The sequence below is a fragment of the Acinonyx jubatus genome, chromosome D2 (assembly GCF_027475565.1).
Source record: "Acinonyx jubatus isolate Ajub_Pintada_27869175 chromosome D2, VMU_Ajub_asm_v1.0, whole genome shotgun sequence".
Taxonomy (NCBI): domain Eukaryota; kingdom Metazoa; phylum Chordata; class Mammalia; order Carnivora; family Felidae; genus Acinonyx; species Acinonyx jubatus.
The window spans coordinates 79,721,634-79,736,336 of record NC_069393.1 but is presented as its reverse complement, the minus strand read 5'-3'; the positions used below and the strand labels follow the sequence as shown (position 1 = coordinate 79,736,336).

Below are 14,703 nucleotides of genomic sequence, written 5' to 3'. Positions count from 1 at the left end.
GTCCTCGTTCATCAGTCACCTGGGTGTCATTTGTCGGGTATCGCACATATCTTTAAAATGCCCATTCTAAGGATAAGAAAGCTGAGGCTCAGAAAGTTAAATGTACTGCCTACATTTTCAAAACAACCCAACTGGAAGCCCCAGGACAGAAGGCTGAGTCCCCAGGTCCCAAGCCCCTGCCTTTCTGCTTTTCTGTTACTTACCTCAAATCAAAATGCCACTGCTTTGCAGCAGCTAAGCCTCAGGAAGAGGAGAAGGGCGCCTATCCTGAGGTGGTGGTCAGAGAAAAGTGCTGGGCTTCCTCCCAGCTGCAGGCTTCGAGGGAGCTCCGTGCAGCTGGGCTCCACGCATCGAGGCTGAGGACAAGTGCGGGAGCTGTGCAGTTCAGTCCTACTGGTGTGTTTGCCGCATGGACGTGGCCACAGCCGTGTTTGGGTTTCGTCTGTGGCCTGAAGCCTTCTCAGTAGAGAGCAGTGTCCCTGCACGACTTCTGGGAGGCAGGAAAACCGCCCCAGTTTTAAACCGTTTAGTTCTACAAACTCCCTTCAACTTATATTACAACAGCAGAGAATTATTTCCTGTCATTGCTCGTTAATCCAGCATTTTATTTGTGGTAGAACATGTGCGAAAACATTACAGCTGAAATTCTGCCAGTGCTTCCCTCCCCCCTCCCACACACCACACGCATACACACACACACACACACACACACACACACACACACACACACACGTGGCTTCCTCCTCTGCCCCGGGCGTATGGCACGGAGACCACGACATGCAGTCAAGGGTAAATTTTGGGCCTCTCTGCCACCCAGCAACATCCAGCAGGACCCACTTCAAGCTCCACCAGGTCAGAAATTTTGTTTTGTTCTTGCTAAATCCTCATCCCCAGCACCTAAAACAGTGCCTGGCACATAGTGAGGTGCAGTAAATACTTCTTGAATCAAAGCATGGATGGATAGAAGGATGGGTCAGTAGATGAATGGATAATGGTGAGTGGAATGATGGGCGTGTGGGTGGGTGGATGGATGGGAAGGAAGGAAGGAAGGAAGGTAGGTGGGTGGACAGATGGATGGATGGAATGATGGAAGGGAGGAAGGGAGGGGAAGAGGGATGGGAAGGAAGGAAAGAAGGAAGGAAGAATGGTGGGTGGACAGATGGATGGATGGATGGAATGATGGAAGGGAGGGAGGGAAAGAGGGATGGGAAGGAAGGAAGGAAAAGGAGGGAAGGAAGGGAGAACAGTGGGTGGACTGACGGATGGACGGATGGATGGAAAGTGGTTGCAGCACAATCAGATGTATGCAGAGTGAGGCCATCTTTCCACCTTCCGTGTAACGGCTAAACCTCCGGGGTGAAGGCTGAGCCTGTGGTCTCTTACACTAACCAGCCTTCACAGCACTGCCGTTTTCATTTGTTGTATACCCACATCATTCTACAGTGGATTTATAATAGCTTCAAGAATAGATATGATATAATAAATAGAAAAGCAAAAAATGAAAAATAAAAATAAAAAAGAAATGAGAGCTGAGAACCCCCAGGGAAATGGGTGGCAAATCGGTGGCTGGGTCCATTGCTTTTCTCGTACATGCTCCATGGAGATCAGAGTGACCAGAGCAATTTGCTTTCAAACAGTGGGGTCCTTTCTGAAGCGTCTCCCCTGAAAGCCTTTGCTTAATTTAGCAGAAGTGAGAGGAGACGGGACAAAAATATAAAATCTACAAGTAGTGGTAAGGGATGCCTTCCATGATAAGGTGGCTCAGTCAGTTAAGAGTCCAACTCTTGGTTTCGGCTCAGGTCATGATGTCACAGTTCATGAGTTCGAGCCCCACGTTCAGCCCTGCGCTGACTATGCAGAGCCTGCTTGGGGTCCTCGCTCTCTCTCTCTCTCTCTCTCTCTCTCTCTCTGCCCCTCTCCGTGGCTTGTTATCTCTCTCTCTCTCTCTCAAAATATGAATGAATGAATGAATGAATGAATGAATGAATGAATGAAAGTAGTAGTAAGAGTAATGCCTTGTAGACTTTATGGGCCACTCTCCAGTCTGCAAAGAACTTTCATATCTCCTTCTCATTTGATTGTGCCTGAGAGGAAAGGGCAAATACAATCGCCTCCATTTTACAGATGAAAAAAACTGAAGTTTGAGGAGCCTAGTGGCCCCATAGCGGGTCAGGCCCGGACTCTAGATGTCAGCCCACAGCTTCCGGTTCTTGGCCCCTTCCTTCACACCTCCCCGGGTGTCTCTGAGCGCAGGGGACTTTGGTTCCCAATCACGGGGGTGGCGGTGGGGCCACGGGCCAGTCCTTCACCCTTCTTGAGTTCTGGCTTGCCCTGATGGCGACTCCCGTGTCAAGGAGCCCAGCGAGGTGAGACCAGGGCTCGTACAAACTTCAGCCCTGGTTGGGTGGCTCGGAGGTGGCTGGCCGTGACCGCCTTCCTCTATCACATTGGATGAAACGTGTCTTCCCTGTTACAGACTCAGAGTCAGCAGAAGCAACTGGCATCATCTTCGCAGGTCTGTCTGCTAGGGTCGGGGGAAAGAACGGAGTTATCTTGGACGCGCTCCCTGTCCCTCATTGACCTCTGGATCTGTCTGCCTCTGCCAGAGCCCGGTCCCTGGCGAGCCCCACGCAGAGCCAGAGGCCTTTTCTCGTAAGGAAGCTGAGAAGCTCCGCCAACACCCGGCCCCTGATGGGCCGGGGCCCCCCCGCCCTCGCTCCCCAGGGCCCTCCAGGACTGGGTTCAGGAGGAAACAGCTGCCTGCACACAGGAGCGAAAGGTCTCGTCTCTGGTAAGGTCCAGAGACCTCCCGCGCACCCCTCAACTGACCAGAGCTCAGCGGGCATCTTTCTTTATTGAGAATTCGGGGAAATTACATTTGGGCTTTAATTGGTTTCCAGGGAGGAGGAGCAGAGGTCAAAGTTCACATGTAGCAACATGAATTATAATGGGCCGCAGATGGCGTCCTTCTGAATCCCAGGTGTTTGCTATTAACGCTGGAACTGCCCTACTAAGGACGGTTTTGATCAAGTTGGGCCTGGCCTGGCGCTTTCCTTTGCCTTCTGCAGCCCATCTGGTGGGCCCGCTGGGTCAGCGCTGGGGCCCAAGGCTGGGTCGCTTTCCGTTCCCGGAGTTGACGGGAGGAACTCCTTTCGGTCGCCCCGGGTCCTGCTCTGCTGCGCGAGCCAGTGCTCCTGGTGTCACGCCCCGCGCACGCGCAGGTGGGCAGAATGCAGACTCGGGCTTCCTTCGGTCCCCCCCACCCCCCGACCGCCCGAGGAGTCTTCCGCCCTCAGCTTGTTGGGGCCCCAACAGGCTCACAATCTCCCCCAGGTGGGTGCCTTCTGGCCCGCGCTTGACCTCAGGTGCTGGATGAATCCCCAGACCTGGTCTTTGTTTCCCGTCTCACCGGAGATGTTCGGGGAGGGGCCGGGAGGGTCTCCTTGGAGTAACGTGCCTGCCGTGTGGCCGGTTTGGCTTCGGCCTCCACCTGACTCCAGCCACCCGTCCTTGACTCGGGTCAAGCCTGAGACTGCCCTGCGGCCCTTCCCCAGGGGGTGCCTCCCGGAAGCCGCTTCTCAAGGCCTCGTGACTGTCGTGGAGGCACCGTGGTTGCACTGAACGTGGGACTTCAGGTCAGAGAGCAGTGTTTCCACACGTGAAACAACTATGACGTGGTACCCAACCTCTCTGAGCCTCAGTTTCCTCATCTGCACAATAGAGATGATGTCCTCTGACCCACGGGGGGCGGGGGGGGGGGGCTGGGTGAGTGAGAGTGCCCACCGAGCGCCCGGCCCACAGCAGGGACTCACCCACCAGTGGTAACCGCTGTGAATAATTATGCTCATTATCGCCGACATGCAAGGCAAAATGGAGCCCAAGCCCCCGAAATGGGCCTCCTTGAGCTGTTCCTCCGTCCGGCCAGGCTGCTGGGGACCAGGCCGGTCCCAACAGCACCCCCTCCTCCCCACCCCTGAATTCTGTGCGTGGTGATCGAAAGTTTTCATTCCTGGGCATAACTGTGGAAAACCTAAAGGTTTGTTTAAAGATGTCCCTAGGATTTAGGCTTTGAAACTTGACCGAGTAAAGTCCATCCCCAAGGTGACCTCGGGCATCCTCTCTCGCCATAAATGGGCCTCATACTCAAGGAGGTAAGAGAAGACGGTGATAGTGTGGGGTTTGTGCTCCTGGAGGGACTAGGAACACGGAACGTCAGCTCTGAACTGGGTGAATTTGAGGCGTTGTTGTTGGTTTTGGGGGTTTTTTAATAATTTTTTTTAACGTTTATTTTTGAGACAGAGAGAGCCAGAGCATGAACGGGGAAGGGTCAGAGAGAGAGAGAGAGAGAGAGAGAGAGAGGGAGACACAGAATCTGAAACAGGCTCCAGGCTCTGAGCTGTCAGCACAGAGGCCGACGCGGGGCTCGAACTCACGAACTGTGAGATCATGACCTGAGCTGAAGTCAGAGGCTTAACCGACTGAGCCACCCAGGTGCCCCAAGGCGTTGTTTTTGAAAGAAGGTCATCGGGCTCCTTGTGGAATTCATGGGGAGAATGAGCCATTCGATCGCGTTCTCAGAGAACAGAGGCCAGGTTGGCTCTTTTTGGTGTCCTCTTCCACCCTGAGCTCGGGGCCTGGCCTCAGCTGTGGAGTCCAAGGTTGGACAGGTACATAGAATGTGCTCACAGGATGTGCGCTTTGGGAGAGACTTGGAACAAGCTTCCAGGAACTGATCACAACCATGACCACGTGGCAGGTAAGAGTCGTCCAGATGCCTTTTTTGTTTGTGTTAGTTGTTTACGCTCCTAAGTTCTGGTTGAGCTACAGGAGCCCCCGCCCTTGCATTCCTGACGTGCATCTTTCTGCTTCTTTCACACCATGTATGTATCAAAATGAGGCCTCGTACTTAACTGCCTGATCCTCCCGGGCCTCCTGAATCGTTTTCCTCTCCAGCTTCCGTGTACTTGTGGTTTTACAGCTTAACGATTGCTACGTTCGGGCCCCAATCGATGATGAATTCTGCACCCTGTGGACAATGCTTCTAAGTCCTCGAATGTAAGAGGCACTGACAGTCAGTAATTTCAAGGCACTAAGACACAACTCTTAGAAAGAAATACACAGCTTGTTTCTGGGAATACTGGCAACGAGCATCCCACGATGCTTTGATGTTAACTCGCGACTTCCCCATTTTTGTTACAAGCTCACTGATCCTGACCCGTGGAGTGTGAGGCTGTTATTGTTACCCCGATCTGTAGATGTGACCACTGAGGCTTAGTTTTAAATCTTGGCTTTAGTTTTGATAGACGGGGTGCTCAGATTCCAGCTTCCCCGTTCGATTCTTCTCCACCTGCTCTGTGCAACGCGCCCAGGTAAAGAGCCCACCCCCCCCCCTCACCCCGCCGGCCTGTGGAATCTGTCACCTGCAAAGAGAAATCGGTGGGAAGCGGAAAGTCGACAACATATTTTCCAAAACCAGCTATGCCTTAATCATTTATCAGCTGTGGGAGAAGCGAGCCTCCTGTTTGTTGTTCGTTGGGGTTTTTTTCTTTTCCAATCGATTTAAACAGAGAAATCTGGATGGCTTCCCATCCATCCTGGTTTCCTGCGACGTTGGCTGTTTTCTGTCACACCGATGTGTCCGCTCCATGGTGTTCTCAGCGGCTGCCCAGGCCATTTCCCCCTGCTTTTTCCCGGGTCACTTCAGTGTCGTTCCTGCGGGCAGCACCACAGACTGATGTCACCCCCAGAGTGCGGAGCTGGGAACCTGGCACACATTTATTAATGAGGCAACAGCGTCTCAGGAAACCCGGTGCGTGGTGACCTGTGGTCCCCGTGAATCCAGCCTGGTTACACCTGCTTTCCCTGGCTGCCTCCTTTCCCACAAGAAAGGCCTTTGTCCCCAGATAATACCCAGAGAGCTTTTGCAAGGCAGATAACTCCCAACTTCTACTGTCAAGGCTGATAGATTGGCTTAGTGTGGTTCACCCCAAGAATATAGCACTGAATCTCACAATAGACTTCTGCAAGCAAAGAATTTTCTGACTACAGATTTGTCAACGTAAAAGTAACCCCTAATAATGTTTTACTTGGCAGCTTTGTGACGGCTAAAATATTAAGCCGTGGCTGCATTTACCGTGAGAAGCGTTCCTCTTTGGAAAAGGGGGTTTTGTGTTTTGGTTTTTTCCAGAATCGCCCAGCTGTCCGTTTCATCCACGTTTTATTTCTGACCTTGCATTCTGCATGGTAAATTTGTCCCCAAGCGTCCTTGGTTGTTAAATATTAGAGGCAAAGGCGGAAATGTAACGGAAGAGGTCACATCTGGGCAGGACCCGTCACCCTGGTGTGGCATCTGCCCGTGAGCGGGAAGCAGCGATTTTTTTTCTGGGTCCTACATACAATCATTTGGAAGCGTGCTTGTGCGGAGGGGAGGTATCTTGCAGAAGGGCTTCTCGTCTAATTCTCCTGTTTTATTGCTTTGCCCCAGTCTATCATTGCTATATGTCAATTCAATTAGCTGCTGGCCTGGCATTTTTGGGATAATGTACAAGATGTATTAAAATGCATGTTGTGGTGAACTTCCTGAAAGCTATGGGAGAAACAGAGGCTTGTCTTTTAAAGCTACCGACCCTGGGCTGCAGAAGATCTTTGATGTCGTGGGCAACTGTATGGCCCAGTTAGTGTTCTTTCCATCAGTCTTCCGGGGAATATGAGACAGAAACAGCATAGACCAAAGGAAGGCAGAATCCCATACACTGGAGTTTGAAGCAAGAGGAAGGAACCTGCTTCAGGACGGAAACCTCACTTTTCACAACCAGAACCTTCCGTGGCACCTTAATTAGCATATAATATGACGAGTAGTTGGTCATTCTGGGATAACACTGATAGGTATTTGAAAATTTATTCGTGATTTGAGTTTGGCTCTTAGAGACAGATAGGGCCACCTGGGTGGCTCAGTCGGTTAGGCATCCAACTCTTGATCTCAGCCTGGGTCCTGATCTCCAGGTCATGAGTTCAAGCCCTGCACTGGGCATGAAACCTACTTAAAAAAATAAAGGGGTGCCTGGGTGGCTCAGTCAGTTAAGTTTCCGACTCGTGGTTTCGGCTGACATGGTGATCTCATGGTTTTGTGAGTTCCAGCCCCACGTCGGGCTCTGCACTGGCAGCTCGGAGCCTGCTTGGGATTCTCTCTCTCTCCCTTTCTCTTTCTGTCCCTCCCCCACTTGCACTGGCTCTGTCTCTCTCAAAATAAATAAGTAAACTTAATTTTTTTTTTTAAAGACAGATACTCATGGAATTTTTAGCACATGCCTAACCACGTTTTCAAAATGCTATACGTAGGGCTTTTCTTAGAAAATGGAACCACAGTGTAAAACAGAACCATTTCTCTTTTTTTAATGTCTTTTATTAGAGTACATACAAGAGTGGGGGAGGGGCAGAGGGAGAGAGAATCTCAAGCAGGCTCTGTGCTCAGCATGGAGCCTGACATGGGACCCGATCCCACAACCCTGGGATCATGACCTGAGCCAGAATCAAGAGTTGGATGCTCAACCAACTGAGCCACACGGGTGCCCCAAACAGAACTGTTTCTAATTTATAACAGTGCATGACAGGTGACCAGTGAGGCACCTAGATTGTGTTTCTTATTTTTCAACATGAGTAGGTGTGGGTTTGTCCCTATATTATCTTTACAACATCTGAGTTTTAAATCTAGGTCAGTTGTTCCCAAACCTTAATTTTGGTAGTGTCAGAACACAGATGACCCTTGGAAACATTATGCTAAGTGAAAAAAGCCAGACCTAAGAGGTCACGTAATGTATGACTGCATTTATATGAAATGCCCAGAACAGGCAACTCCAAAGAGACAGAAAGCAGATGAGTGGCTGACAGGTCCTGCAAGGAGGAGGGAACGAGAAGTGACCACTTAATTAATGGGTATGGGGTTCATTTGGGGGGGGGGGGTAAGGAGAATGTTCTGGAATTCCATTGTGGTGAGGGCTGCACAACATTATGAATGTACTAAAAGCTGCTACACTGTATACTTTTAAATGGAGAATTTTACATGATGTGAGTTTTACCCCAATTTTTTTAATTTTTATTTTTTAATTTTTATCTTTTAATAAAATTTATTGTCATATTGGCTTACATACAACACCCAGCGCTCATCCTCAATGATCACAATATCCACATTCCTCACAACATCCAAGTGCCCTCCTCAATGCCCATCACCCATTTTCCCCTCTCCCCCCCAACCCCCATCCACCCTCAGTTTGTTCTATGTATTTAAGAGTCTCTTGTGGTTTGCCTCCCTCCCTCTCTGTAACGATTCCCACCCCCCCACCTTCCTCCATGGTCTTCTGTTAAGTTTCTCAAGATCCACATAGGAGTGAAAACATGATATCTGTCTTTCTCTGCCTGACTAATTTCACTTAGCATAATACCCTCCATGTCCCTCCACGTTGCTACAAATGGCCAGATTTCCTTCTTTCTCATTGCCGAGTAGTATTCCATTGTATATATAAACCACAGCTTCTTTATCTATTTATCAGTTGATGGACATTTAGGCTCTTTCCATAATTTGGCTATTGTTGAAAGTGCTGCTATAAACGTTGGGGTACCTGTGCCCCTATGCGTCAGCACTCCTGTATCCCTTGGGTAGATTCCTAGCAGTGCTATTGCTGGGTCAGAGGGTAGATCTATTTTTAATTTTTTGAGGAACCTCCACACTGTTTTCCAGAGCGGCTGCACCAGTGTGCATTCCCACCAACAGTGCAAGAGGGTTCCCGTTTCTCCACATCCTCTCCAGCATCTATAGTCTCCTGATTTTTTCATTTTAGCCACTCTGACCGGCGTGAGGTGGTATCTAAGTGTGGTTTTGATTTGTATTTCCCTGATGAAGAGCGACGTTGAACATCTTTTCATGTGCCTGTTGGCCATCTGGATGTCTTCTTTAGAGAAGCGTCTATTTGTGTTTTCTGCCCATATCTTCCCTGGATCATTTGTTTTTCGGGTGTGGAGTTTGGTGTAAAAAGTCACCTGGAGGGCTTGTGAAAACACAGATTACTGGGCCCTACCCCTGAGGTTTTCTGACTCAGTAGGTCTGGGTGGGGCCTGGGCATTTGCATTTCTGGTTAAGTTGCAAAGTGATGCTAATGCAGGGGCCACACTCGGAGGACCACTCATCCAGGCATCTGTTGGGTGGGGGGATTTGTCCTCCGTGTTTACATCCGTGCATCAAGGGTTTCTTGATCACTGCCCACGTTCTGGCCATTCACTACAGGTAGTGCCGCGCTGAACTGACATCAGTAATGACGAAAATGGGGTTTTTAAATGACTGAACTTGGAATCAAATCTAGCATCTGCCATCCCCTAACTGTACACTCTCAATCCAATCCTTCGTCTTGTTTGCACAATGAGCATAGCGATACCTGTCTCTCTAGACTGCTTTGAACTTTTTTTTAATTTAAATTCAAGTTCGTTAACATACAGTGTAGTCTTGGCTTCAGGAGTGGAACCCAGGGTGTCATCTCTTGTGTATGACACCAAGTGCTCATCCTGAAAAGTGCCCTCCCTCATGCCCATCACCCATTTAACCCATCCCCCTTCACCGCCCCCAGCAGCCTTCAGTTTATTCTCTGTATTTAAGAGTCTCTTATGGTTTGACTCCCTCTGTTTCTATCTTCTTTTTCCTTCCCTTCCCCTACGTTCATCTATTGAGTTTCTCAAATTCCACAAATCATATGGTATTTATCTGTCTCAGACTGACTTAAATCAACTAGCGTAAGACCCTCTAGTTCCATCCACGTTGTTGCAAATGGCAAGATTTCATTCTTTTTCATCGCCGAGTAATACTCCATTGTATACATTGAAATTTAAAAGCAAAAAAGCATTAAAAAAAATAGTACTGTGAGAAAGCACCCACCATACCACCTAGCTAGTTGTCAATACATAGTTATTTTTTAGATATGTATCTGTCTATGTCAACTAAATATATACGTTATAATTAAATATCATTTATATTTTTATATAATTTCTACATTATTTATATCGATGAGTATGCATGGTATATTTTATGCATACATAAACACGTGTCCATATTTTATTTCTATGGGTGGAGAGGCAGTGTGGGGCGTGGGCGTGTCTGGTAGTTCCTTGGGCAAAGGTCGGATGAGGCAACAGTGGGAAGACATATTTGAATCATCTTGGGATCCTCCTCAGAGCTTCGAATGTAATAGACGCTTGAAAGTTGCTTCTTGCCTAAGTAAGTAGATGGGTGACAAGTGAAAGAGTAGTGACCACACTACACAAAAGGTTTAATTCTGTCATCCTAACCTCCTTCAAAGTTAGAAAGGAGGGTGACACTCACTTTCTGGTGACCCTCTTTTACGTGTGACTCCACTGAGGAAACAGCAATCTTAATAATCGCCGTGCTGATCGATCCCACCCATGGATTCTTGATGCTGTCCTGGGGAGTAGACTCCATACGTTGTTCATGGTTCACTGGCATATTTTTTATGCCAGTGAACGAACTGTTCTTTGGCTCTTAAAGCAAGACATCAGTGGTTCGCTAGGCAACCAGTGGTTCTTGGGACGTCAAACGTTTTCAAATATGTATAGATCAGGATTGTATTGTAATTAGGAGAGTCTAATATTTGGTGCCATCAAATTCCCTTTTGAGATTTAAAATCCTTTACCATCACTAAATTCTGTTTATTGGAGGAAGGGCCATTGGGTTAGATATGATTTTTTTTTAATTTTTCATGTTTATTTATTTTTGAGAGACACAGAGTACGAGTGGGGGAAGGGCAGAGAGCGAGGGAGACACAATCCGAAGGAGGCTCCAGGCTCTGAGCTGTCAGCACAGAGCCCAACGCGAGGCTTGAACCCACCAACTGGGAGATCGTGACCTGAGCCGAAGCCGGACGCCCAACCTTGGGACTGAGTCACCCAGGCGCCCCTAGATATAATTTTTAAATATTCTCATTCTTACAACTGACAGGACCTCAGCAGAAAGGAGATGATGAGCATACCTTTGCTTGTCATTCAAAAATAGTTTCCTGAAAAGGGGGGAAATAGTAAGAGTTTAGAGTTCTTATGAAAAATACCTTCAGCCATTATCAGTCTGGTCCGTGCAGAGCAAAGCTCCCCGCCATTTAATGATACTCCTTGGTAGTCTGCTTAGCATCAGCATGAATTTGGGTGGCCGAGAGGTCTTCTATTTAGCACATTTCTCTAGACCAGTCCTATCTCTCCATCTATCTTTGAAGCAGCTCTTCCCTCTGCCTGGAATGTTCCTCCTCCAGATGCACCCACAGTGTGGTCCCTCACCTCCTTCAGATGAGAGCTTCAAATGCTACCCCCATACACACCCAGTGATGTCTTTCTCTACCACCCTTCCTAAAAGTTCAGTTCTTCCCACACACATCCTTTCCTCCTTGCCTGTTTAATTTTTCTCTTTAACATCCCTTTCTAGCACACTTCATTGGCCCCCTTACCTTATGCATTACCCACCTGCCCGGCTGGAATGGAAGCTCCATGATAATCAGGATTTTTCAATGCTTTGTTCACTGCCCACCCCCCACCATTTCTAAGAGAAATAGAAACTTACCATCATGCAGGTAACTCTACTTCTGAGACATCTAGCAGACACACGAACGCATTTGTGCCGACAAGAATCTCTTCTCCTCTCCCAAACGTTCTGAAGTTTAAGTCCTGGACTTAAACTAATCCCATCCATCTTCTTACTGTCTATCCCTCTTCTTTAGTCTCATCTCTCCAAAGCCCAATATGCATTTGACATTTTGCAAGACAGTGAGACGGGCGGGTCTGGGGCTGGCCTCGGCCCCTAAGCCTTTAGCCTCCGAACACTGGTGGACGTTCTCCACCCATTTGTGAAACAGGGTGGTTCGCTGATCTTCTCTCAACTAGTGTTGTTCTTGCTCTCAACCCTTCCTGAGCTTCACCGGTGACCCTACTGTCTTTTCTAGTTAACTGTGAAAACATTCTAGAAATCTGTTCCTTTCCAGAATGCACTGATAAGAGTTCATCACAACACCTGGCTGCATAGCACATGAGAACAAGGTTTAGTGTCTGGATCAGGCCCTGAGCTACGTAAGTGTCCTAGGACTGTCAACACAGAAGGAGGTCTGATCCTTTGCCTTGATGAAACGTATTCTGTTGCAAAGGGAACAGCTCTCGATTCCCTGCACAACATACCGTTGTCAGCACAAAGCACTTCTAAATGGATAAAATTAGAATTTTCAGGTGATCATCACTTGAAGCTATTCGGCATCATTTTGATATCAAGAGTAATCTGTCTGCCAAGGGAGGTTCTAAAGATTTCGAAAGGAACTTTGTGACAGCACTAGAAGTAAGCCTTGCTTTATTATTATTACCTCTCCATCCAATGCAAGACATGGGCTTATTCATTTATTTGTAGATTCGAATTCTACTCCAGAGTTAATCACCCGAGATGGATAAAACACATTAGGGGGGGATAAGACAGTGTTACCAGTTTATTAGCAGGAAATGATCCTGATCTCAAAATTTGCCAAATTATATTGAATGGTGGCTGGTCTGACATCTTTAGGGATACATCCAGCTTGCACTGGCTTGGCCAGTTGATTAGAATCCGGTCATAATGTCACCCCATAAACGTCCACATGGAAAGAGGGTGTTCAGGCTTGCCGGTCAACAGGCCCTACTTCCTCACTAACTAGCCGAACCTTCTGAGTTTCTGGCGTCCTTGCCCCTCATAACCATCGCTGCCTCAAGATAAGAGAAAATGCATCTGAATAAAGAGTGAGCTACTCTATGTGTGTTGGGTAACACTAACTGCTGTAGGAAACAAGCCCCTAATTTTCAGTGGCTTATCATAATAGAGGTGGGTTTCCCACCCAGATGACACTCCGAGGCTCTAAGCTGCTGGTGGCTTCCCTCCCTGCAGGGAGTCAGGACCAGACGCCCCCTCCTAGGACATTGCAATGCCCTGAGCTCAGCTGACCGAGGGGAACGAAAGGACCTGAAGAGCCACAGTCCCCTTACCTTCAACTGGAAGCATTCCGCATCACTTCACCTCTGTTCACGTTCCATTGCCGAGAATTAGTCCTCTAGCTCATCCTGGAGCAAGGGGGTGGGGCAGCCCCTCTGGACCATGGAAGGCGGAACATGGACTATGCCGGGAAGGTTGGCCAACTTTGCCACATCCACTGTAGCCCTGGTGTTTTGAGGCAAGAGCAGGGCCCACACTTCAGTCCCCTGCATTTTCTTACAGCTCTGCTTTCAGAGGCAGTGATCTGCCCTTCGTAGACCCGAATGCCAGCCTCAGCCGGCCCTCACCTACAGTGGGGTTGTGTCCATGGAACCGAGGAAGTGATACGCACAGTCATTTGTACCTGTCTCTTCCTTGTGCTTTCCAATGAGGACACCGGTGTGCATTCGTATTACAAGCTGCAGGTCCCAAGGACTCGTTTTTTGTTGTTGTTGTTGTTGTTGTATCGTTTCGTGTGGAACTGTTCATGATTGTCCATCATGAGATGCTGTACAAATTTGTCGATTTGAAAACGGTCAGAAGAGGATTTGTTTTTTGGTAGAGCACTTCTTCCTTGGTAGCGTGGGCGCTGTATGGGGATAGATCTCAGGATGTAGCCGAGTGCGCCTCGTTTTATGCCGGGCAACTAAGCCTTGGTTCACTGGGACTAAGGGTGGACATGTGGGCAGCGCTCACCAGCGAGCCCCGTGAACCTCTGTACGAGAAAAGGCTCAAGGAGCCACTCTGTGCCTCGACGGCTGACCGTTTCAGCTCTTCTCTGCAGGTTCCCATTCCCCATGGTGTTCAGCAGCTGCAGCAAGGAGGACCTAGAGGCCAGCCTGGAGAAAGGCATGGGAATGTGCCTCTTCAACCTGCCGGAAGTGAAGCAGTCTTTCGGGGGCCAGAAGTGCGGGAACGGATATGTGGAGCAAGGAGAGGAGTGTGACTGTGGCGGGCCGGAGGTAAGAGATACCCCCTGGGACCGCCGCCTTGCATCTGTGGCTGGCAAAGGAGTAGGGACTTGGAAGAATTATGCGGCAGAACGAAAGTGCTAGAAGCTCACGATGGAAGGTCCTAAACAGCGCCCCCCCCCCCGGAAAGTCCTAAAGAGCCCCCACCCCACCCCGCCTTGAACAGCTGTGCAAGCCAGGGCGGCCTTCTCTTGAGTCTCAGAATAAGTTGTATCACTGGTTTTAAAAAGAAAGAATCTTCTCTATTGAAGGACACGGTCTAGGTGAGGCCAGCTGAGGACAAGAACAATAAATAAAGCATTTAGCTTTGAGTTTAACAGAGAAGAAAGCTTGGGGAATGCTAGCTTCAAATGGCTAATAAGCATCATTTCTTTCTCTTTGCAAAGCGAGCAACCAGAGGGGAATTTGAATAAGCAACATTCATTTTTAACCAAGAGCTCCCACCCAAGTAGAAAAACTGCCTGATGCCGCAGCCTTCTCTGTATGCACAACCCGAGGCTCCGGTCTCCTGCCTCTTTGCTTGTTAGCTTTCAGAAGCAGTAAGCGGAAGCAGGGAACATTTGTATCCAGCAAAGGGCTTATTTAACCCTGTCTTCCAGCCAGTGTCAGGCAAATGTCTTGTTTCCGTAGGGCCCAAGATAAACTTCAGCAACATAAAAAATTATTTAACAGCCACTTTTTAATCTCCGAATGATCTTGAGAAGG

The 14,703-nt window shown here is 48.6% G+C and overlaps 1 protein-coding gene and 1 long non-coding RNA gene across 3 annotated transcripts in view; one reads left to right on the top strand and one right to left on the bottom strand.

Moving 5' to 3' along the window:
* The window catches only part of LOC128312686 (uncharacterized), a 34,781-nt gene extending 34,223 nt beyond the window's left edge, over positions 1–558 (bottom strand). The window contains exon 1 of the long non-coding RNA XR_008292288.1: positions 204–558. This is a non-coding gene — a long non-coding RNA (uncharacterized LOC128312686). The remainder of the gene's footprint in view (positions 1–203) is intronic.
* The window catches only part of ADAM12 (ADAM metallopeptidase domain 12), a 341,670-nt gene that overhangs the window by 272,204 nt on the left and 54,763 nt on the right, over positions 1–14,703 (top strand). For both annotated transcript variants that reach the window (XM_053207586.1, XM_027063359.2), the window contains exon 12: positions 13,812–13,989. In XM_053207586.1, the coding sequence (XP_053063561.1) occupies positions 13,812–13,989 (178 nt within the window). The remainder of the gene's footprint in view (positions 1–13,811; positions 13,990–14,703) is intronic.